Here is a 20,964-nt window from a genome sequence, read left to right on the forward strand (position 1 = left end):
CCCACCCCCACATTCTTCCATTTCTTGTATACGCCTGCCCTCGGTGGAGAAAGTTTGGACACCTCTGCCTTACCTCAATGAAAAGTTGCCAGTGACTACAGTAACGCTAGTGTGATGCTACTGTAAGTTTCCCATCGATCAGTAAGGCTAAACATGGAGGTGAACAAGCTTCTCTTAAGTTCTATTACAGTAGTCTATTAAGCATTTCTATCACATGCTTCCAATCAGTAAATGTTTGACGTCAATCTGACTTCCAATGTAACTCCCTAGTAGCACCACAGTACACTAACCAAACACATTACTATGCTAATACACTTTCTACTAGATTTGTTTTATACAGTATACAAAAATGTACTGTAACAGATATCTTTTTTTGCCATTTTCTGACCATGAATGAGGGCCCTGTTTAGGGCTTGGCTTTGACTTCACCTAATTAAGACTCAGTGCTTGGACTGCTGATTGGATAAATAGAGGCCATGAGTCAGTGAGTTGGAAAAACAAACTAACAACTGATTAGCAGGACAGCACAAAATGGAGTTACACATACACCCGGTCAGGGGTGTCCAAACTTTACAGAAACTCGTTGATGCATTTATTACATGCTTGAGCAATTATTGTGTGATTAATAAATTTTTTTATCGTCCCAGGCCTAGTGTCCATGAGACAATTTTTTTCTGAGCGAGAAATCTTGTCACGTCATGAGATCTTGTGACACCCCTATTATTTTATATTGTTTTATATATTGTTAACACAATTAACTTTGTTTTATATGATATGGTCTTTCTGTTTGATTTCCAATAAAACATCACAAAATCTTTCAGTGTCCTTGAAGTGTTCAAGTAAAAAGTATCGCTATCTGTTCATGGTATTTACTCGGTATTGGATCGATTAAAATTTGCACTATTGACCACTAAAGTGCAGGTTTAAGTGATGTGACATTTTTATTGACACATTTATGCAACACTGACGGCTCATATGCTGCATTGAAGACTAAACGGATATTGCTCGACATTTTGTATACAGTTGTACAGTATTTTGATGCTGGGCATGTCCGTAGCCCTTTACACGGTTGCTAAAATTCATAATTTTGATTCTCCACGGCTACCGTAGGCAAAAGGAACTTCTGGTCACGTGACACAAATGTTGACAACTATCACTGTGCACAGTAGTGCCATGAAACACCCATTTAACGACTTAAACAGCGCTTGTTCTTCTTCATGAAGAGAGTGTGGCTCTTTAACGGAGCTTTAGACCACATGTTGGCTTGGATTTCACAACGCAGGTATTTATTTTTATCTTGTGACCTGGCAGGAAGTGTAGCGCTAGCTAACTGTAGCGAAGTTGTGAATCTCGTTGTCTTTCTATGATGATTCGTGCAAAATGGTGTTTAGCAGTGCTTGTATTATTGTTTAATAAAAGCAGTAGCACTTCATTTGCTATATCTGCCACAGAAGGAGTCACAACAGCTCGTTGCCAGCGCTGGCCAAGTATGGCTCGTACTTCTGGTGGCCTGTCGTCGCTTGTTAACAGCCTGGCAACACTCCTCCGAAATGATGGTGAGTCAATCTGTTGAAATGACATTGAAATGTCATTACATACAAGGCGTCCTAATGCGTGTGCAAACAATCGACCCTGTTTATGTGTTTTGCTCAAAGGCACTAATGGTCAGGATGGAAACTGGCAACCAGTGGGATGGCTTATCAGTATTTCCTAATTCTTTTGCATGCTTGCCATGTCATTCACTGTCAGTCTAGTAGAAATATTTCACATCATCAGTGCTGAGATAAGTATCGTCACTCTACCTCAGGTGACTTAGTGCTTGGGGGCAGCAGCACACTGACTCTGTCAGCGGCCAGCTTGCAGCAGCTGAACCAGCTGTTTGAGCAACATTTGCTGTCCAGGAACCAGCAGCACAGCTTCATGGCGCTGCCTTCCCACCCTGCTGACACAGCCTCCCTGCTGCAGCTACAGTTCCTCTTTGACATCCTGCAGAAGACAATCTCCTTCAAGGTAAGTGCAAACTGCATAGTAATTGTGTTATTTGTGTATTTATTGATGAGGTGTGTATTTATTTTAAAAAAACATGTTTTGCAGCTTATCAACTCACCAAGCACAAGGCTTCAGTCTGTGGTGAAACTTTTCCCTTTCAAGTCTTTAAAGTTTTTGGAGGTAAAATTTCTCACCTTTTTAAATTATTGCGTGTTGCTCAATATCAGTACGGTAATTCCTCGCCTCTTAGTGTTGTTGTGTGGTTGAATACGGCCTATTATTTCTTTTTTTTTAAAAAAAGAGCAAATTTCAGCAAATTGTGAGGTTAAACGGTACAGAAAATGTATGGATTTTTTTGCCAAAATTGAACATGCATAAAAGTGACATAAAACACATTCAGAAGATGCAGTCAAAGATATCATGCTCCGATCAATCGGCCATCAATCAGTATCAGCAAATGCTGCTAAATGCCTTTCAACACAGATGACAAAAGCCACGGCTCGTGCTATTGCGGCATCAGTGATCACCGCCACTTTCCCTCAGACTGTGCAGGTGTGTCAAAACAAAGACATGTCATCACTTTTCACCTTTGTATGACATCCTTGGCTAATAGCGCTCATAAATTAACATACAAAATTAGTATAGTATGTCGTATGTACTATTCCAGACTGGTCACTGGGTGTCAGTAATGTTACAGTAATAAGTTACTCCGCTGTGCAGAACAGGATGTAAAAAAAAAAAAACAGCAACAACAAGGAACTGTCTCAATGCTAACATTTTTAGCCTATGGTATGTCTTACTTATGTCATATGTGACTTATTTTTTCTTATGTCTTCTATATTGTCCAATACGAGTGTAAAGAGTCGTGTTATTTTATGGCTACAGGGCTCCAATCTTAAAACTATGTATATTAAAAGCTTGTGCACAGGTTTCCTATGCTCTAACTCTCCAACTACGAAAATATTCAATATATAAATAATAAATAATGACTTCTACACTTACTTGGTTGATTACTGAGCTAATTAAGATAATAGAGGGATTACTGCAATAATAATTCATTCTCATTTGTTTACCTGTACTGCTTACTCTGTGAGTTACTTTTAATATCTACTAGTTATGCATTTGTATACACTTGTATACACTAGGACATTTTTTTCATTATTATTGAATATAAATTGAAGTAAATGTATGCCCTTCTTCTCTGTATTTCTGCAGCTGAAGCACATTCCGCCACACTGTCTTGAGGGACTCAGAGGAGTTTACTCCCAGTTGGAGGTCTTCATCTGCTCGAAGAGCCTCAGCTCCCTGGAGGTACAAACTGTGTGTTTGTTACCCTGTCTGACAATTTCAGCCCCCTTTGACTCCATGGAGGTCTTGTTCCGGCAGGAGCTGCTCTCTCTGTGCGGAGGTGACCTCAGCTCTGCGCTGCCATGGCTGGAGCTGCACACCCTCAACTTCAGCTACAATTACATCGTCTGCCTTGACCAGTCCCTAGTGAGACACGCCACCAAGAAATAGTCTAACGTTTCTTGACAGCTCACACAACTTCTTATGTCTTAGAGTCTCTTGAACGTCCTCAAGTCTTTGGATTTAAGCCACAACAAGATTCAGGACTGTTCTGAATTTCTAAAGGTTGTGTGTCTACTCTTTCTCTCCTACATTTGTTCTTTTTAAAAAAAATTATTTGTGGTGCTGTGTCCTTCCTTTCCTTGCAGCCTTTGAGTGAACTGGAACGCCTGAATCTGGGCTACAACTGCCTGCAGAGGGCGCCAATACTTAGCCTAAGCGCCAGAGTTAAACTTCTCATGCTCATCCTCAGGAACAATGAACTAGAGACTATTAATGGTACGCTGACCATTGACCAAAATTCAAATATACTAATGCACACGATCATGTGTGCCTTTTAACTATGTTTATATCGCTCATGTTGTAGGTGTGGAGCAATTGGCATCACTCCAGCACTTGGACCTGGCTTATAATCTTCTGCTGGAGCATTCACAGCTGGCTCCGCTCTCTTTGCTTCATTGCCTTAACACAGTGAGGATACACACATACATCCACCTGTACAGAGACTGAGATCAGCATTTAACCACACTGATATCCTCTCATAAAGCTGAACCTGGAGGGCAACCCACTGTACTTCCAGAAGACCCACCGCACATCCACTGTCCACCACCTTTCCCCAAAGGCTGTCAGCCTCAGAGTGGGTAAAATACAAATTTTGATGGTTATGGTTTTATTGGGAGGACTGAGTTTCATATACATTCATTGGTTTCTAACAGTTTAAACTCGATGGCGTCCAGCTTTCCTCCTCTGAGTTATCTGTAAGTTTTCTTCTGGGAAAATGGTTGTGAAGAGTCACGGCGATATAGGATAAAGCCAGCCCGCTGCTTTCCGTAGATTCTGCCAAATGGAAGACAACCGATTGTCCACGTGCAGCCATCTCCTCTTACACTCTCAGTGTCAGAGCGCAGTCACCCAGATGTGTCGAGTGGAGCTGGGGAGCTCAGTGACAGCATGTCAGTCGGGGAGGTGGGAGTTCCTCGCAGTCGCAGGAAGAAGTCCAAGGTATGAAGGATAATGTTGACCCAAGGTGGTGGAGTTAATGTTGATGTCGTTCATCTGCTTGAATGCATTCTGTGTGCAGAGCAAGGTGAAAGTGCGGCGAGCGAGTATCTCTGAGCCCAGTGATACAGACAACCAGGCCAGGGCAGTGTCTTCATCACAGGGTGGGTTATATTGTAAGTGCCTGTGTGTTTTGTAATCTTCCACTGATCACGGATTTGTTATTTATTCCATTTAGAGGTTATTTGATGTGACTGTAATGTTCAATGAGACACAAAAGCACCAGACTTGATTGCCGTGTGTGGAATACAGACCGTTTAGGAAAGACAGCTGGAATAGGTGCAGATTCTGGAAGATCTAGAAAGCTTTCTGTACAGGTTATTGTCTGTAGCTGCTCTATAGGAGTCCACAACTCAATACAAAGGGCCTGAAAAATGAGCATAATAGGTCGCCTTTCAGGCATTTTGTGAAAAAAAAGATGAGGAACAATTATTATATGCATGCAAATTATGTGAAAATGAAAAATAATTTTAATAATACAGTATAGATTAATAATAAAATAAATCATAAATATGTATTATATGTGATAAATCAGGCGGCACGGCGATTGTGTTGTTAGCGCGCAGACATCACAGCTAGGAGACCAGGGTTCAATTCCACCCTTGGCCATCTCTGTGTGGAGTTTGCATGCATGGGTTTTCTCCAGGTACTCCGGTTTCCTCCCACATTCCAAAAACATGCTAGGTTAATTGGTGACTCCAAATTGTCTAAAGGTATGAATGTGAGTGGGAATGGTTGTTTGTCTATATGTGCCCTGTGATTGGCTGGCGACCAGTCCAGGGTGTACCCCGCCTCTCGCCCAAAGACAGCTGGGATAGGCTCCAGCACCCCCCGTGACCCTCGTGAGGAAAAAGCGGTACAAAATGAATGAATGAATGAATCATATATAAAAATAAATATAAAATTAATATCAAAATTGCAGTAGGACCAATAAGGCCACAAAAGCAGATATTTCCCTTACAACAGTGCAATGAGTATACACAAACAAGGATGATGGCCCATTTTCCGTTTCCTGTGTAGTCATTGGCCTCCCACACCAAGAGGAGATTGAGCGAATGTCCAGCTTCAGAGATCAGCTTGGAGAAGACTGGCTCCAGTACCAGCATCACCTAGATGCAGCATTGCCCACTGCCATTGCTTCCCATGGGCCACAAAACCTCACCGACAGCCTTGTGACACCTCGGGATCCATCCCCGGAGGTCCTTCCTCCGCCGCTTCTCTCATCCGAGACAGGAATGCTTGAGCTGGACACAGAGCAAGAGACAGAGTCCACTTTACAGTGGCCGAGTCAGAGCCCTCGGCATACAGAGTCCACGTTAGAAGAGATAGTGACGGATGGTCAGGTAGAAGGCCTGGAGAGTGGGGATACCAGGGAGGAAGAAGATGATGAACATCTGGGAGGTAATTATAAATAGTATTTTTTATGTTGTGACACCAATTTTGTTTTGGCACGGTCTGTCCTCTGCAGTGGACCAGTGTCTGCCGCTTCTTGTGGGTGTCTTATTTGACAATGAAGAGGCCAATGAAGGCCAGGAAGAGGAGATGAGGAGTAGGGAGGTCTTTCTGCGTGTCAAACAGGGCCATCTGCTGGAAGTGGATGTGCAGTCCGGCCAGGAGAGATGTCGCCTGGAGCTGGACTGTCTGACCTGTGTGGACGCTACAACAGCAACTTGGACTGATGGGGTGAGGAATACGCTTTATTTGCCCTTTACCCATAAGCCACAGCAGCAACATCAAGTATCAATTCATTTTCCTCAGGTGACAGAATCTACCTTTCCAGCAGTGGAGATCCAGTTTGATTCCATCAAGGAGGAGAAAAGGCGGAGACGTTATGTGCTTCTGGATGACGACCCACAGCAGGCACTGCAGGTTATTAACATGCATCCCCGTTGATGTGTTGGCTCAAACCTATGACATCACCATTCACTATGTTTATTTTCTCGCGTTTCTTTCTTGACCAGGATCTCAGTGGTTTGCTGTCGCTTGTGGCAGAGGCCAATCGCAGCCGAGGCACAGAGCTCGTCCCCAGCTGTGTTCATCTGCAATGCCTTCGTTGTGGGTCAGAGTTCACAGAGCCTGGAGGTGAAAGAGGGAGGAGGGCGGGGCTTACGATGCCGCCAGAGGGAGTAGACGTGCAGGAAGTCAAGGAGTTGATGGAATGTGACATGGACGGCGAAGGTGAGTGTGATGACGGCGCATAAGTCAGGCTATGCAACGGCAGTGAGTGAGTCAGCTCTTGGCATTTTCTGACGTACGCTGCCTTCTGTGTCTTTGAAGTGGAAGATGGAAAACTCATCACTTGGCTTGTTTGTGAACAAAAACGCGATTGTGTGATTTCTATCAAGGCTGTAGTTTCCTTTTTGAAAGATGTGAGGGAAGAATTCCAGATGTTTGCTCTCCCTCGGTAATCTCTTACCTTCGTAATCATCAGCAGACAGATAACAACTCTGCTCTGAGCCACCTTTCAGTGATTTGGCCAAAGCTAACATTAGGTACGTGCACCAGCATGCACAAGTAAAGCCTTAGCTTTGCTGTACAGATGTCTTGAAGATTTCTCAGTTCACTTAAAAACACACTAGATTGCCTGAAGGTTTAAAGCAAACACAGGTGTGTTCTAACCAGGTACTTGTAGTCTCTCCTGCCCCCAAAGTACAAAAACACATGTCATGTTCATAGAGAAGTCCAAATTACCTATAGGTGTGAATGGTTGTGAATGTTTTTGTTTATTGCAGGAAACTCTCATCGCTGTCGGGAATGTGGAAGCGATCATGTGGTCCAACGAGTGGGCCAGTCATTTCCTTACAGCAGTACACCAATCCAACACCCAACAAGGGCAGGCAGTGAAGAAGACAATAAGGTTTTATACATCACTGGAATATTTTTTTCTCCTCTAATACATTTTCAAAATCGTCGACTGCTGTCTTGTTCTGTCTGACAAGGCGGATGCTCGTATTAGCAGCAGTCCTGCTGCAGAAGAACCTGCCGCTACGAAAGACACTGCTTTTTTCACCGCGCAGGGGAGCTCCTTTTTCGCTGAGGAAGTCGGGGCCGACCCCTGCTGCCTCTCCTACCATGGTGACACTCAAAGCAAGGAGGATCTGGCTGGGAGCTACTGCTATGCCGCCATCTCTTCAACGCCACCTGGGATCCAGCCCGCAGGACGAACCAACTCAGCCGGTGTGTACTGTACCCTGAAGCTGTGTTTTGAAGGATGTAACGTCCATTTATAGCTAGCTACTTCCTGTTTCCTGGTTCATGGAGGATAACAAACCGACAGGCATCATTATGACTGTGGGAGGGGGGAACTTTTCATTGATGCTAGTGACTCAGTATCCACATTTTTATTCAAACATTCGATGCAGTGGTTCTTCTTTGGTCTAAGTTGGTTTTGTACATTTTGTGTAGTCCTACAAATTGTGTCCACCTATTTACTTTTGTGTAGTGCTCTCAAATGATTACAAATTTTAATCAAATTAATTGCAGGGTCGCTTTGGATTAATTTTAAGTTTCTTTTAAGTTTCTTTCTGTAGATTGTCATTACCAAATCAACTGCCCATTAGCACATGCGCAACGGCAACGCTACTTGTACAAACTGCCTGAAATGCGTTCCCATAGAAGTGGCAGGGATTTAGTGTCATTCTGTGCTGCAGCTGGGTTAATTGCCTTAAAATTTGTTATCAGATTTATAGGGCTTGTCAATTTTCACACCCCAACTTTTTTACTATGTCAAATTACTACTGTGACGGTGTGAGTGAAAAATAACTGGTGGGCCAGACTGATGACAAAATTTTGAAAATCAGAGTTTTTTTCCATTTTTCAATCCAAACACAATTAATCCAAAGCCAAAATAGATTGCGATGGTGTCTTCAACATACAAACATGCTCCGATGTCTTTAAGTTGAACATCCCCCCCACCCAGATGACTTGGACCTGCTAACTGAGGCTTTTGAAGCGGTGGATCATCGGCTGAAACTTTTCTTAGATGTGGATGTCTTCGAAGAGGAGGAGGAGCTAACTTGTTTCCTAAAGGTGAGCATCTGTTGGGCCTGCGTACCGGTGACATTCCTTCAGGATGAATGTCCATTTGTTGTCTGTTTGCTGTCAGACATCGACTGTGAGATTCGGGGAACCAGAGGAGTTTCCGTCTCTGGTGGCAGTGTCGGACAAGAGAATCTATGTTCTTGAAGTGACATCAGCAGACAGGTGGGTGGCTGAGGAACACTCAGTGTAGTACAAAATGTGTGCTGTGTTGCCCCCCTGTACAATATATTCATAAAAGTTGCGCGTTATTTTGGAGTTATGTCTTTAACTTGCATGTATTGCCTCCCAGCAAAGGGCAGCTGTCTGATTGGCTCCAGAAGCGTGACTGCCACCCAATCATAGAGCTCAGCTACCTGGAGGTGGGCCTTGGCTCTCAGAGCATCCACATGGCATTTGACGGTGGTGGAATAGAGAGCGTGGCCTACACCCTCCTGGTTCGGGACAGTGTGCGCTGCAAACGCTTTTTTGGCCTGCTGACAGGTAAGAAGCAAGGCGGGCCAAACATGAGCTGAAAACACTTCCTGTAGAAAATGTGGAAAAACACATAAAAGGATGACTTATATTGTGTGAAAGAAACTCATTGACATTCGCCCCCCTTCCCTCCACTCGCTGGGTAGACTGCTCTCAGCATGGCGCTCCCTGTGTTAATTTAATGCAAAATGAGGAATCGACTTATTGATCTTTTTTTTTTTTTTTTTTTTTAAACCAACCCACTCTGACTGATTCTCTCTCTCTCTCTCTCTCTCTCTATATATATATATATGTATAGATAGATAGATAGATAGATAGATGTCATATATAAGAAATATATATAGATGTCATACTATATATATATATATATATATATATATATATATATATATATATATATATATATATATATATATATATATATATATATATATATATATATATATATATATATATATATATATATGATCACACACGGGATCCTACGCTCACTCCTCTGCGTGTGAGAACCAGCAGCCAGGGGGAGAACCTTTTATTGGGATCCTGCTGAGCCCAGGAATGTCTGGAATAATATGGAACATGATGATTTACACCCTCGCTTGAGTTTGTTGAATAACATCTCGACCTGTTTGATTGCCATCTAAATAGAACATCTGCACATAATTACTTTGCCAGTTTACTACTTCAGGTGGACGAGACTCGTTTCCCTAAGTAGAGAAACAGCCCCAAAGCAAAATGTTTCCACCTCCATGCTTGACAGCAGGGATGGTGTTGTTGGCTAATTTCTTTACCCACAAACACGTTGAGTCGAGAGTTTTGATCTCATCTGACAGCATCTCTCTTCCCGAGGCTTGTCTTAGTCATTCAGGTGTTTGTTGGCAAACTCCAGACGGGCCTGTACATGTGTCTTCCTGAGCAGGAGGACCTTCCGAGCACTGCAGAATCTCAAACCATGACAGTGTTTGGAGGCAGAGAAATGCTGAAAATGAGCATGGAGGTGGAAACATTCCTCTTTGGAGATCTTTTCTGTCCAAAATCCTTCCCAACATGTGAGCAACCACGGGGACAAACTACAAGAAACATCTGACTTCTGTGCCCTCTACTTCTTCCTTTTTTTTCCCCCGCCTCATTTTTTTGACCATTATCTCCTTCCACATTTCTCAGCCGATTCTAATCAATCCGATGTCAAAATGATCAGCTCGTTCAAGACACATTGGCGATGTATCAGGGTGTCTTTACTGTAATATCATATTTTTTGTGGGACTTTTTCCATTTAAATTGAATAGGCAATTTAATTGGCACCCCCTACTAGTGGAAAAGCATTACAGTTATTGTACACATTGACATGTCTCAAGTAATAAATTAGTCGTCTCTCAATCCGATGGTTGCTGGTTCAATCCTCAGTCACCGTGGAATCACTCAACACACCGACATTTCAAATTCCGCCATAGACTTCTCTAATATTAAACTTAGTAGTTTTGTAGGTACTGCAGGTTATTAACATATAAATAACGGTAACTAACAGTAAATAACAGTCAACGTAGTGTCCTTTTTAAAAAATCCTTTTGTCAAGTGTGTCCATTCACACTTGACCATGAAACCTTGCTGCAGCAATCCACTCCACGCCATTATAGCTGTCAATTCTGATGAGACGCTACTGTTCTTGAAAGTGAGCACGAGCTGGCATTGTACTGCAGACATTTTCTCACCCTGCGATAGTACGCCTGCAACCAGAGACACGCAGTAGCAACAATAGTCTCAACAATTGACTTCCGACCTCTTTTCCAAGCAGACTTGGGTGTGTACAGACCCTTTATGGTAGTTGTGTGTTTTTTAGTCATGAGTCATTTGTTTGGTTTCATTCTTTGAGTTGAACAAACACCAATTGTCTTGTGTCCTGGTTGTATCATTTCACTGTAGGAATCGTGCGCGAGATGGCGCACAAGTCTGACAGCAAACTGAGGTCCATCTCGACCACCAGACTCAACCCTCAGCACCATCTCTGGTAACTTCCATTCCCCCATGTGCTAATGAGCTAATTTGTATGCACATGCATGAAAACATCTTTTCTCCATTACATGCAGCCTTTTTAGACTTCATCTTGTAGCATAGCCCTGCTAAATTAGCTGGTAAACCGCACCTTAATTGGAAGCATGTGTTGCACAGCGAGACCTGTGTGTGCTGTTGTGCTGGTTGTTGTTCGCCACCTTTTATTGGATGTTTTCATCTGCTCAAGCATACACCAGCAGTCTTCTCTTCTCTCCATCGGAGAGGAACAAGGCCATTCCAATGAACCAAGCAGACACTGAATAATTACCCAAGTTTCACACACACACAAAATATACATTCTCACTATAAAAAAGCTACAAATAATATGTGCTTAGAGTTGCATACTGTATTTTCCGGAGTGTAAGCACTTTTTGCAACCTATAGACACTCACAAAAAATATACATTCTCACTATAAAAAAAACCTTACTGATTTTTTGTGGACTTGCTGGTGTGTTTTGGTTTGACATTCTCGTTCAGGAGTTTTTGGTCGACAGCAGAATTCCTGGTTCCATTTATCACAGTCTTCCAGGTCCCGAAGCAGCAAAACAGCCCCAGACCCTCACACTACCACCACCATATTTTACTGTTGGTATGATGTTCTTTTTTTGAAATGTGGCATTACTTTTACATGTAATGGGACACACACCTTCCGAGTTAGGGCTGCAGTTTTTTGGATGTTGTTGTGGGGTCTTTTGTGACCTCTTTGATGAGTTGTTGCTGCACTCTTGGAGCAGCTTTGGTTGGACGGCCGCTCCTGGGAAGGTTCACCACTGTTCCATGTTTTTGCCATTTATGGAAAATGGCTCTCACTGTGGAATGGCTTTATAACCTAATATGTCTCAATTAATCCCAGTTATGTTTCAACAAGGGCCGTGTAGGTTTTTTGTATTTTTTTCAGTTTCATTTAAAAACTGTATTTTGCATTCAGTTGTGGATATTAAAATTTGTTCGATGATCTGAAAAATGTAAGTATGAAAAAAACACGAAATCCGGACCCGGAGCAAGCACTTTTTCACACCACTGTAAAATAATAGCTCCTGTATTGTATTGCATCGCCAGTTATGTACCCGAGTGGCAGCCAGCACCGTATTTGCGTCATGTTCCTGTGTTCTTTTCCTGTGCCAGGCCTCTGGTGTGTGAAGACATCCAAGCAGATGTGGAGGACGGCCAGTTGCAGTTCTGCTATATTCTGGCTTTTTTGCTGCAAGGTTTGTATTGCTTCACTCTTCATTGTTACCAGAGCAGTATGATGCTGTTTGGGTTTCTGATTGATGCTGTGAATGGTGTCTACGACAGGAGTGTCCAAACGTTTTCTACCGAGGGCCACATCGTAAAAAGTGAAAGGATGCAAGGGTCGCTCTGATATTTTGTAAAGCAACATGTGTAGATATGCTATAAAGTTATGAAAAGTTTCAAGTATTCCCATAATGTTTTGACCTCATTCCCATAATATCTACACTTTTTCCCTCAACCAAATGATCCAAAAATTACAACTTTGTTTTAAAAAAAAGAATGTATTTTTTCTGACCACGGAAATTCCAACCCAGGTCTTCCCGATCTCCTGACTGTGTGGCCAACAGACTAACCACTTGGCCAACAGACTAACCACTTGTCCACCGTGCGGCCATGTTATTTTCTATTAATTTATACTTTTTCTCATTAGCTTCTCTCTTTTGCTTCTGTCGATATTGTGACTTTATCCGTGTAAAATTACTACTGACTTTTCATGTCTTAAGTGCAGGATGTTGCTTTCTGTAAAATCAGCTTCAGGCACAGCAGCGTACATCAGTGGAATTTATTCGGTATTTCTGCCATATAAGCATGTCCGGATCTGCTTTGCTGGTGTGATACCAAACTTTTCTGACATGTCACTCTGCGGCAACACTTGGTTTGCAACCAAAAAAATGAAACAGTAAGCATGATGTCAATGTCCATGTGAATTAAACAAAGTCTTAATGTGGTGTGTTATCTCAGACAACACCTGGGTGCCAACAACTGTGCTGGCAACTCGAGAGACTCTGTACCTGCTGAGTGAGGATCACCAGTGGAGGAAGAGCACGAACCTGCCAACAGTCAAGGGCAACCCGGAGCCGGGCAGCGGGAGCTTCTCCATCCTTGAGACACTACCCATCAGCTGCGTGAGCTCCGTCCACCTCTGGCCCGGCGATCTGCAGCGGATGGATGTCAAGCTCTACGACGAGGTGAGCTGTGGTTCAAATTGTAATGACGTCTTACTCTTGATTGACGGCTCCAAATTTTGATCTTCAAGACTCAGAAAGAGGAGAAGACCTGGTGTGTGCGCTCAGAGAGCTCTGAGCTCCTGCAGGCTCTACTGGCGTGGGTCAAAACCCAATGGGAGGCCATGTTTGGCGTCAGGCTGCACACCAGCGTGCACGACACAGAGATGTAGCAAACAACGGGAAGTCGTCTGGATTAGCTCCCTGGAGTTGCAGTTAAAATGAAGCAGGCCTTCTATCCTTAAAGCTGCATTCTGTCTCCAAGAAGCGGATTCGGGACATTGTGTGACATTGTGTGACATTGTGTTGAAGTTTGTTTTTTGTTGTGGTGAAGATACGGAATTCCAAGCTGATTGTAGTCGATCATGTTTTGGTATTTGTGCTGGTATTTTGGGTACAAGCATAGTGAAGCTCTGCGTCAGAGACATGTGAAGGCAGCACTACCCAACGCCACAGTGTAAATATTTCTTCTTGCCACCAGCACTGCAGATGTGTTGTGCACGTGATTGTTTGAGACCCGGATCACCTCCTGCTGAACCCATACGCTCCACATCCAGCAAACAGGCTCTGTCGCGCACATGTTTGCATTGCTGGCTGTAGAAACAGCTGCCCGTCTGAGGCTCGGAGGAAGATGCAGAACAGCAGCAAGCCTTCAAACGTCAACAAAACCCAAGTCATGGATGTGGAAATGAACATTAACAGCGGATGAGACTCCTCTTGTGAAAGTTCTGCTTTGCACCATAGTAGTGCACATCTCTGCAAGGGAGCAGGAAGGATTTTCTTAACCTCAGGTCCCCCCACCACTCCTCGAATCCAAAAGGGTGATATTGGATTATGCCAGGGGTATCCATTTTTTTAAATTGGCCTTTGGCATACTCTAACAGTAAAATAAATTCCTTTTTATTGAGTAATATTATTCCATTTTACTCTACATTAATTTGCAGACCTTTCCAGTGGTGTGCCATCAGGCCAGCAAAGCCGTCACTGGTGGCCCAAACACTTATCAGAAACACTGAGCTACGAATGCAAGCAAAATTCTTGTAATTGTTCGATGAATGTGTATTAATTTAATCCCAGCGTCCTGTACGTGAATGTTAGATTTTGTGCAATTAGATTTCAGCTTCTCTGTTGTGTTGTCATGTCAGTCAAATCTGCCCAGGGCCTTCAGAGCCATGAGTGCTGGGCCGATGTCACCTAAAGTCCATGAGCAATGGGGCTATTTATTTAACCAATCAGATTTAAGATTTGCCATACGGAGCCAGTTCAGTGACTCACAATAACGGTAGCGTTTGTCCTCTGATTGGTTGATCAGAGCAAAACTAATGTTCAGGCAGACTTTCTAGACATCATGAGGAGAGGTCAGCCAACCACGAAGCTCGGGAAAGATTTTGTCGCCGCTTCTAGACCAACGATTATGAGCACCACAACTGTCTGGCCTGTAAGGAGCACATTCTGGTGAGTTCTGATGTTTTTGTCACACTATTACATAAATATTGATTTTGAACTGCTCCAGATGACAATGTAGTGTAGAGATTTTGTGTAGTGTACTCTTACGTGGCCGGGTGCCAAATTTACAGTAAGTTAGCAGAAATGTAGCTTATTGATGACAATGTAGATGGAAATAAAGGGTTATATGTGTTTTGCGTTTTAGTTATGTTATTCATCATTATGTTGGCACTGTCGGAACAGCGCCCCCATTTGGCTGTAAAGTGTAACATGATAATGCATGTTGCAATATTGCTAGGGGCCACGTATTAAAGGGGTAAAATAATCGTACATTACGTTTTTTTTGGAATTATCGATCATGATCGTACACCTGGCAAGGTGTACTTCCTGTGTGCGTTGCTATTATCGGTCCCCCTCGTAACAAATGACCAAATAGCCGGAGCAAACATTCAACAAACAAACAAACGCAATTTGGGGAATGCTCAGCATATAAACGGGCATCTTCACTCAACTACACATCTTTATTCTTTGAAGATTTAAGTAAAATGTTCATTTCCCAGTTAAACGTGCCAATAAAATTCCTGCAGAAGTAATTTAGGCAAACGGGACAATTGCCCAACTTGGTCATTTTTCAAAACAACTTTTGTGTTGGGGCAAAAAAAAAAAAAGTTCCTGCTCTCAGGTTTCATGCAAGGGAGGGGGTGCGTTTACACAGCAAGAAGAAGAAGAAGAAGACGAAGAGGAGGAGGAGGAAGAGCCGGGAGCCCGCAGGAGCTCTAAACTACTTTTCTGGTGTTGCAGACCCCGGCACAAGGGGGTCACGACGGACTGGATGGACTCGGACTGAAGGCAGCCTGACTCGCTAATTAGGAAAAGCTGGTGGACCAATTAAGCGCTTGGAGCGACGACGCGCGGTTGGGAGCGCACAAGGTGGGTTTGGTGGCGCATTGTCCCCTTTTGGGGGATCTTTTTTGGTCAGAAAGTTGTCGGATTTCGGTCTATCGAGTGGAGCCGGGTAAGTGGATAAACCGTTTCACTGTTTTTTCAAGCAAGCAATACTTTCTTCTGAAGTTTGCTTCACGTCATGTTGGAATGCGACGGATTTTTTTGGTTTACCACCAAACCCTTGGTACCTCAGCAGTCTTTTTCCCCCCTCACGTTTGGAAGTGAATGTCCACAAAAGTGCAGCCTCTGAGTCTCATTGCTGGACTTGGTCGACATGCTGTGGCGCACGGTGCACATGTGGCCTCCTCCTGTGGCTCCTTGAACCCTGAAATCCAGCGTTCTGCTTTGGGTTAGCCAGGAATGTTCAAACGCCTCCACCAAATCTGGAAACCGTTGGACAGACTCTCCAGACCTGATATTTGCAAATCGGTTCTGTTCTTAGAAAAGATGATGAATGAAATTTTTTTTTAATTGGCCCTAGTGAATTAAATCATTGATTCTGCAATTAACAGCTGTTTTGGTATTCGATTAATCGTCTTTAATTAAAAAATGTAAATATCCTCTCATTCTAGCCTCTCAAATGTGAATGTCTTAATTCCCTTAGCTATCCAGGATCAAGATATTCACATACAGCAGTTGCCCATTAATCAAAATATGTTAGATTTATCCATTAAGAAAATAATTGCAGCTGTCCACTAGGACATTACACACACACAAAAAGGCATTTTCTGGCCAAAAAAGCACCAAAAGCAAGTTTTTCCGAGTCTCAGGAGGTTAACTAGGGGGGCAGAAATGTAACAGTGTGTTGACAAGGAAGGGTGCAAATATTCCACCTTGGTGAGTTTTGTTTGCGGGTACAGAGAGAAGCCAATGAGGTGAAGAATCCGCCAGGACGGAAGGAAGATGTGATGCTTATGATGATGCACCGTGACGCTTTTTGTTCCACTCGCTGAAGAAAAAGAGAATGTCTTCCTACTTGAGTCCAAAGTGACACAAGTTCAAAAGAGGGCAGCGACTCCATATTGCATTCTAGTCTCCCTGCCACGTGTCGTGATGCTTCAGTTCATAGGCGTCCATTCTAGTCCAAGATGACACTGCAGTCCCCCAAAGTGTTTTATTTTGGTGAGCAATGGCGGTCAAACGCAGGCGGTGGCCTCAGCAGCCTTTTCATTTCATGTTCTGTCACGGTTGAGAGAGTTGAGGGATGCAAGTGGCGTTTAAAGGGACAATCGCCTCGTTGTTGCACGAACATGTTGAACACAACCCCTCAACCCCCCCTGACACTCAAGTTCTAAAACTGCTGTGTCTTTTACCTTGCCTGTGCTCTGTATTTTAGAGGGTGGTTCTTAATTGTAGGGTAAAACCAGATGTCTGCCTGCAGTTGTATTTACCACCGTCTCCTCTCAGGATCAGAAGTCATGTTTCCTCAAAGTTCAAGATCAGGATCAGGATGCTGTATTTGAAACGTTTATATTGACTTCTAAAGCTGCAAAAATGTTTTGACCAGATTTGAAATGCTGATTTTTTTCTACATTAGGTAAACCTGCATGATGAAATACAAGCGTGGCGTGACTGCATGCGTTGAGATTTCAAAGCGTAGGAAATAATCTGTCATGAATCCTATAATTGTCATCCAAATATAAAAATGAGTTAACCACTGTCAGCGGTTGGATTACTAAAACCAAATAGCTCTTCTTTGGAGGTTTCACTGTATCGGAAAACAAGGCTGGCTCTGGGGGATAAAGAGAATTCAATCCCAAACAGGAAATAGCAGTACGGTCACGGACCTGGGACCTGAGACCTCGTAGCTGTTCCTGGTGATTATTTTAAGACCAGTTTCCATTTTGCATTAATTGTCGTCTTCTCCCTGAAACAAGTCTGTTTAGCTCCACGGTCAGCTTGGCACCATGAGTTGGAGTTTCCTGACTCGTCTGCTGGATGAGATCTCCAACCACTCTACCTTTGTGGGGAAGATTTGGCTGACGGTGCTCATCATCTTCCGTATTGTGCTGACCGCAGTCGGCGGGGAGACCATCTACTACGACGAGCAGAGCAAATTCATCTGCAACACGCAACAGCCGGGTTGTGAGAATGTGTGCTATGACGCCTTTGCACCGCTCTCACACGTCCGATTCTGGATATTTCAGGTGAGCGTTGGCTCGCATCTAGGGGCTTGCATGGAGCGTGCCACTAACGGGACACACGTCTGCTGCAGGTGATCATGATCACGACTCCGACCATCATGTATCTGGGCTTCGCCATGCACAAGATTGCCCGTATGGATGACAGTGATTACCGGCCGCTGCGCAGCCGCAAGAAGAGAATGCCCATCGTCAGCCGTGGGGCGGTGCGGGACTACGAGGAGGCCGAGGACAATGGCGAGGAAGACCCAATGGTCGCAGAGGAGATCGAACCAGAGAAGCCAGACAAAGCAGAAAAAAGTAATTTGCTTGTTCCTGAATTTTATCATCGGTTTTGACTCGGTAAGGCTTGAAACATGTTGGGGCAATGGAAGCAGTTTGCAGATGCAATATGGCGCTCAATGCTGGGTTCTTCATCCCATTGTTTACTGCGCAGAAACCTGTGGAAAACTGCCAATGACCAATTCTGGGTCTAGTGCAGCCAAATAGTCAGGTATCGATAATACTCTCACTGCTATACAGTATTATACTTACTGAACCACTCCTGCAGATAGTGCCATCGAAGCACTTTCTATGGAAGTTACCAAAATCTGTGAATATGGGAGGAGGAGTAATAGGCGAGGATCTGCTGTGTGGAAATGTGTTTGTATTTGACCTGTCCAAAAGTGTGTCCCACCCTTGAGTCTGAGGAGTCTGAACATTCTTTTTTTATTTTATTGTCAAGTTTCAGGGGAAAAAAAGCACGATGGCCGGCGTCGCATCTTGCGGGATGGCCTAATGAAAGTCTACATATGCCAGCTGCTGTGGCGCTCTGCATTTGAAGTGGGATTTCTTTGTGGCCAGTACATCCTGTACGGCTTTGAGGTGATCCCCTTCTACGTGTGCACCCGCTCACCCTGCCCCCACACCGTGGACTGCTTCGTGTCTCGGCCCACGGAGAAAACCATCTTCCTGCTGGTGATGTACGTGGTGTCTTTCCTCTGCCTGGTCCTCACAGTCTTCGAAATCATGCACTTGGGCATCGGTGGCATCCGCGACACCTTCCGCAGGCGGGCCACCCTCAGGTCAAGGATTCCGTCGTCTTCCTCGCGGGCCTTGCCCACAGCACCGCCAGGATACCATGCCGCCATGAAGAAGGGAGGCAAAGGGGAGCCGAGGAACTCGCCGACGGGCGACTCCGGCAGGAACAGTTTTGGTGACGAGGCCAACTCATCCCGTGACATGGAGCGGTTGCGCAGGCACTTGAAACTGGCCCAGCAGCACCTGGACCTGGCCTACCACACGGAGGAGGGGAGCCCATCACGCAGCAGCAGCCCGGAGGTCAACACAACGGCGCAAACGGCGGCTGAGCAGAACCGCCTCAACTATGCCCAAGAAAAGCAGGGGGAAGCCAGTGAAAAAGGTATTATGACTTTATGGCCACCAAAGGAACTTCCTTTCTACTCTTGTCAGTGTTTCTCCTACTGTTTATATTTGTTCCTTCAATAATTTGGTTTCCTGTTTGGTGTGTGCAGAGGTACCTGGCTCCTAGTAATCAGCGCTACTATTTAGATGCCCAATTATCAAACATCCCTAATGGGTGTAATATAATATAATAACTTTCCTATACATGGGGCCATTTAAAATTAAATAATCAATAATAAAATAATAATAATAAAAATTGATAATAAAAAACTAAATAAATATCTATTCTATAGTACATCTCCCCCAAAGACCACCAAGTTACATTTATTACCATTTTCCAGCCCTTTTCACCATCGTTTTTATTTTGACTTTGCTTTCCGTTACACAAAAGTGACGGCCGTCCTGCTGCGATTTTGCTGTGCTTCTCTTTGGTTTTAATTTGTGGTTAACTTTCATCCAGAGACGGCATTCCTGCAGTTAATTCATTGACGGAGAACGGTTTCAACCTTGGCAGAGATCTGTGTGCATGACACGCACACTCGCGTCATGAAGACTAACAATCCAGAATGTCTTCTAAAGCATAAAAGTGTTTCTTGTCTCCGTTCCAGGAATACATGCCTGAACCTGCTTCCTGACCAAAACTTGCGTGCTGTCATTCCTACTGGCCTTTATCACACCAGGTTGGGGCCCATCTGGGAAAGCAGTCCGACCACAGAGGGGGAACCAAATGTGCCTTTCAGTATTACGTCTGTTGAAAAGAATAACGCCGACCCAGCTGACTAATGGTTCATCTTTAAAGGCTGTTCCATCATCAGTTCATGTTGAAAAAAACGTTGAGTGCGCCCCAGGCAGAGCACGGTCTTCCTCGCTCGGTCGGACTTTATTTGGCCACAAATCCCAGTCCATTGAGTTGCCACCTCCTCTCCTCGGGCCGTGATCCTTTTCTTCTCTTCACAAAAGGGGAGGTTTGTTGAGGCTCATCGGCCTTGGTAGCTCTTATTTTGCTTTGCTTTTCTGCCTGTTTTTGTTGGGACTTGTTTTGAATTTGCTCCAAAAGGCCACCATGTTTACCTGGGAAATGCTTGAATTCTGAATGGTCCAGAAATTCCAAAATTGTGTTCATTCGAAAACACCGCAACTTGACCCAAGAAGTAGTTGTACTTCCTGCTGCAAGTGAGCGCTTTTCTTTGCAGAATTGATGCTGTATAAATAATTTACCATCGCTCCACAAACAGTTTTTGCTAAACATCTCGCTCATCAGTACATTCAATACATTCTTCTTTGCTGAGCTAATTTTCCATCCGTGATTCCATCCGTCATGGCTTCATCCACCAACATGGATGCTTAACCTCTCAACCAAACACGGGAGCGCCACGCAGAGGTCAACGCTTTATAAAGCCTTCGCCGTCACTTTTTACTTTTACTGGAAGCTGGAGCCTGCTTGTTGCTACATTGTTAATCATCTCACGTCTCTTTGCCTTCCAGTTCTACGATATGACTCCATTGTGCAAAGATTACAGGCAGATTTTTTTGGTTGGGGGGGGGGGGGGGGTAGTGTTTAAATGTAGAGACTATTTTTTTCCTTGAGAGTAAATAAATATATTTGAACAGAGAG

At 43.9% G+C, this 20,964-nt stretch overlaps 2 protein-coding genes across 6 annotated transcripts; both read left to right on the plus strand.

Moving 5' to 3' along the window:
* Positions 1-1,115: 1,115 nt before the first annotated feature.
* On the plus strand, positions 1,116-15,781 carry stk11ip (serine/threonine kinase 11 interacting protein). 5 transcript variants are annotated; one of them, XR_013629914.1, is made up of 27 exons: positions 1,116-1,282; positions 1,452-1,556; positions 1,808-2,010; positions 2,095-2,169; positions 3,205-3,300; positions 3,376-3,483; positions 3,550-3,621; positions 3,705-3,834; positions 3,923-4,026; positions 4,103-4,192; positions 4,272-4,313; positions 4,390-4,557; positions 4,637-4,730; positions 5,635-6,015; positions 6,083-6,297; positions 6,373-6,483; positions 6,576-6,792; positions 7,347-7,471; positions 7,554-7,791; positions 8,513-8,643; positions 8,720-8,817; positions 8,945-9,135; positions 11,047-11,131; positions 12,302-12,384; positions 13,151-13,377; positions 13,446-14,868; positions 15,661-15,781. XR_013629914.1 is itself a non-coding variant. In XM_078796949.1 (26 exons), exons 2-26 carry the CDS (start codon positions 1,490-1,492, stop codon positions 13,584-13,586), a joined length of 3,492 nt encoding a protein of 1,163 aa, XP_078653075.1. In that variant the 5' UTR covers positions 1,116-1,282; positions 1,452-1,489; the 3' UTR covers positions 13,587-15,064. The 5 variants fall into 5 exon arrangements, 4 of the variants coding, with proteins under 4 accessions (XP_078653075.1, XP_057907537.2, XP_078653077.1 ...); XM_078796949.1 differs by lacking the exon at positions 15,661-15,781 and having other exon boundaries at positions 13,446-15,064; XM_058051554.2 differs by lacking the exon at positions 15,661-15,781 and having other exon boundaries at positions 8,534-8,643; positions 13,446-15,064.
* LOC131104413 (gap junction gamma-1 protein-like) lies at positions 15,662-20,955 on the plus strand. Its single transcript, XM_078796952.1, has 5 exons — positions 15,662-15,789; positions 17,682-17,951; positions 18,020-18,245; positions 18,670-19,347; positions 19,958-20,955. Exons 2-5 carry the CDS (start codon positions 17,712-17,714, stop codon positions 19,969-19,971), a joined length of 1,158 nt encoding a protein of 385 aa, XP_078653078.1. The 5' UTR covers positions 15,662-15,789; positions 17,682-17,711; the 3' UTR covers positions 19,972-20,955.
* Positions 20,956-20,964: the final 9 nt, after the last annotated feature.

The sequence above is a fragment of the Doryrhamphus excisus genome, linkage group LG15 (assembly GCF_037039965.1).
Source record: "Doryrhamphus excisus strain RoL-2023G ecotype Guam linkage group LG15, RoL_Dexc_Guam_v1.1, whole genome shotgun sequence".
NCBI classification, from domain to species: Eukaryota; Metazoa; Chordata; class Actinopteri; order Syngnathiformes; family Syngnathidae; genus Doryrhamphus; species Doryrhamphus excisus.

Excerpts from the sequence above, each read along its gene's own strand:
- stk11ip (XM_078796949.1), top strand. The coding sequence starts at position 1,490 with ATGGCTCGTACTTCTGGTGGCCTGTCGTCGCTTGTTAACAGCCTGGCA. Across the intron at positions 2,011-2,094 it reads AGAAGACAATCTCCTTCAAG|CTTATCAACTCACCAAGCAC; the intron begins GTAAGTGCAAAC and ends CATGTTTTGCAG. Across the intron at positions 4,027-4,102 it reads TGCTTCATTGCCTTAACACA|CTGAACCTGGAGGGCAACCC; the intron begins GTGAGGATACAC and ends CCTCTCATAAAG.
- LOC131104413 (XM_078796952.1), top strand. The coding sequence starts at position 17,712 with ATGAGTTGGAGTTTCCTGACTCGTCTGCTGGATGAGATCTCCAACCAC. Across the intron at positions 17,952-18,019 it reads TCCGATTCTGGATATTTCAG|GTGATCATGATCACGACTCC; the intron begins GTGAGCGTTGGC and ends CGTCTGCTGCAG. Across the intron at positions 18,246-18,669 it reads GCCAGACAAAGCAGAAAAAA|TTTCAGGGGAAAAAAAGCAC; the intron begins GTAATTTGCTTG and ends TTTATTGTCAAG.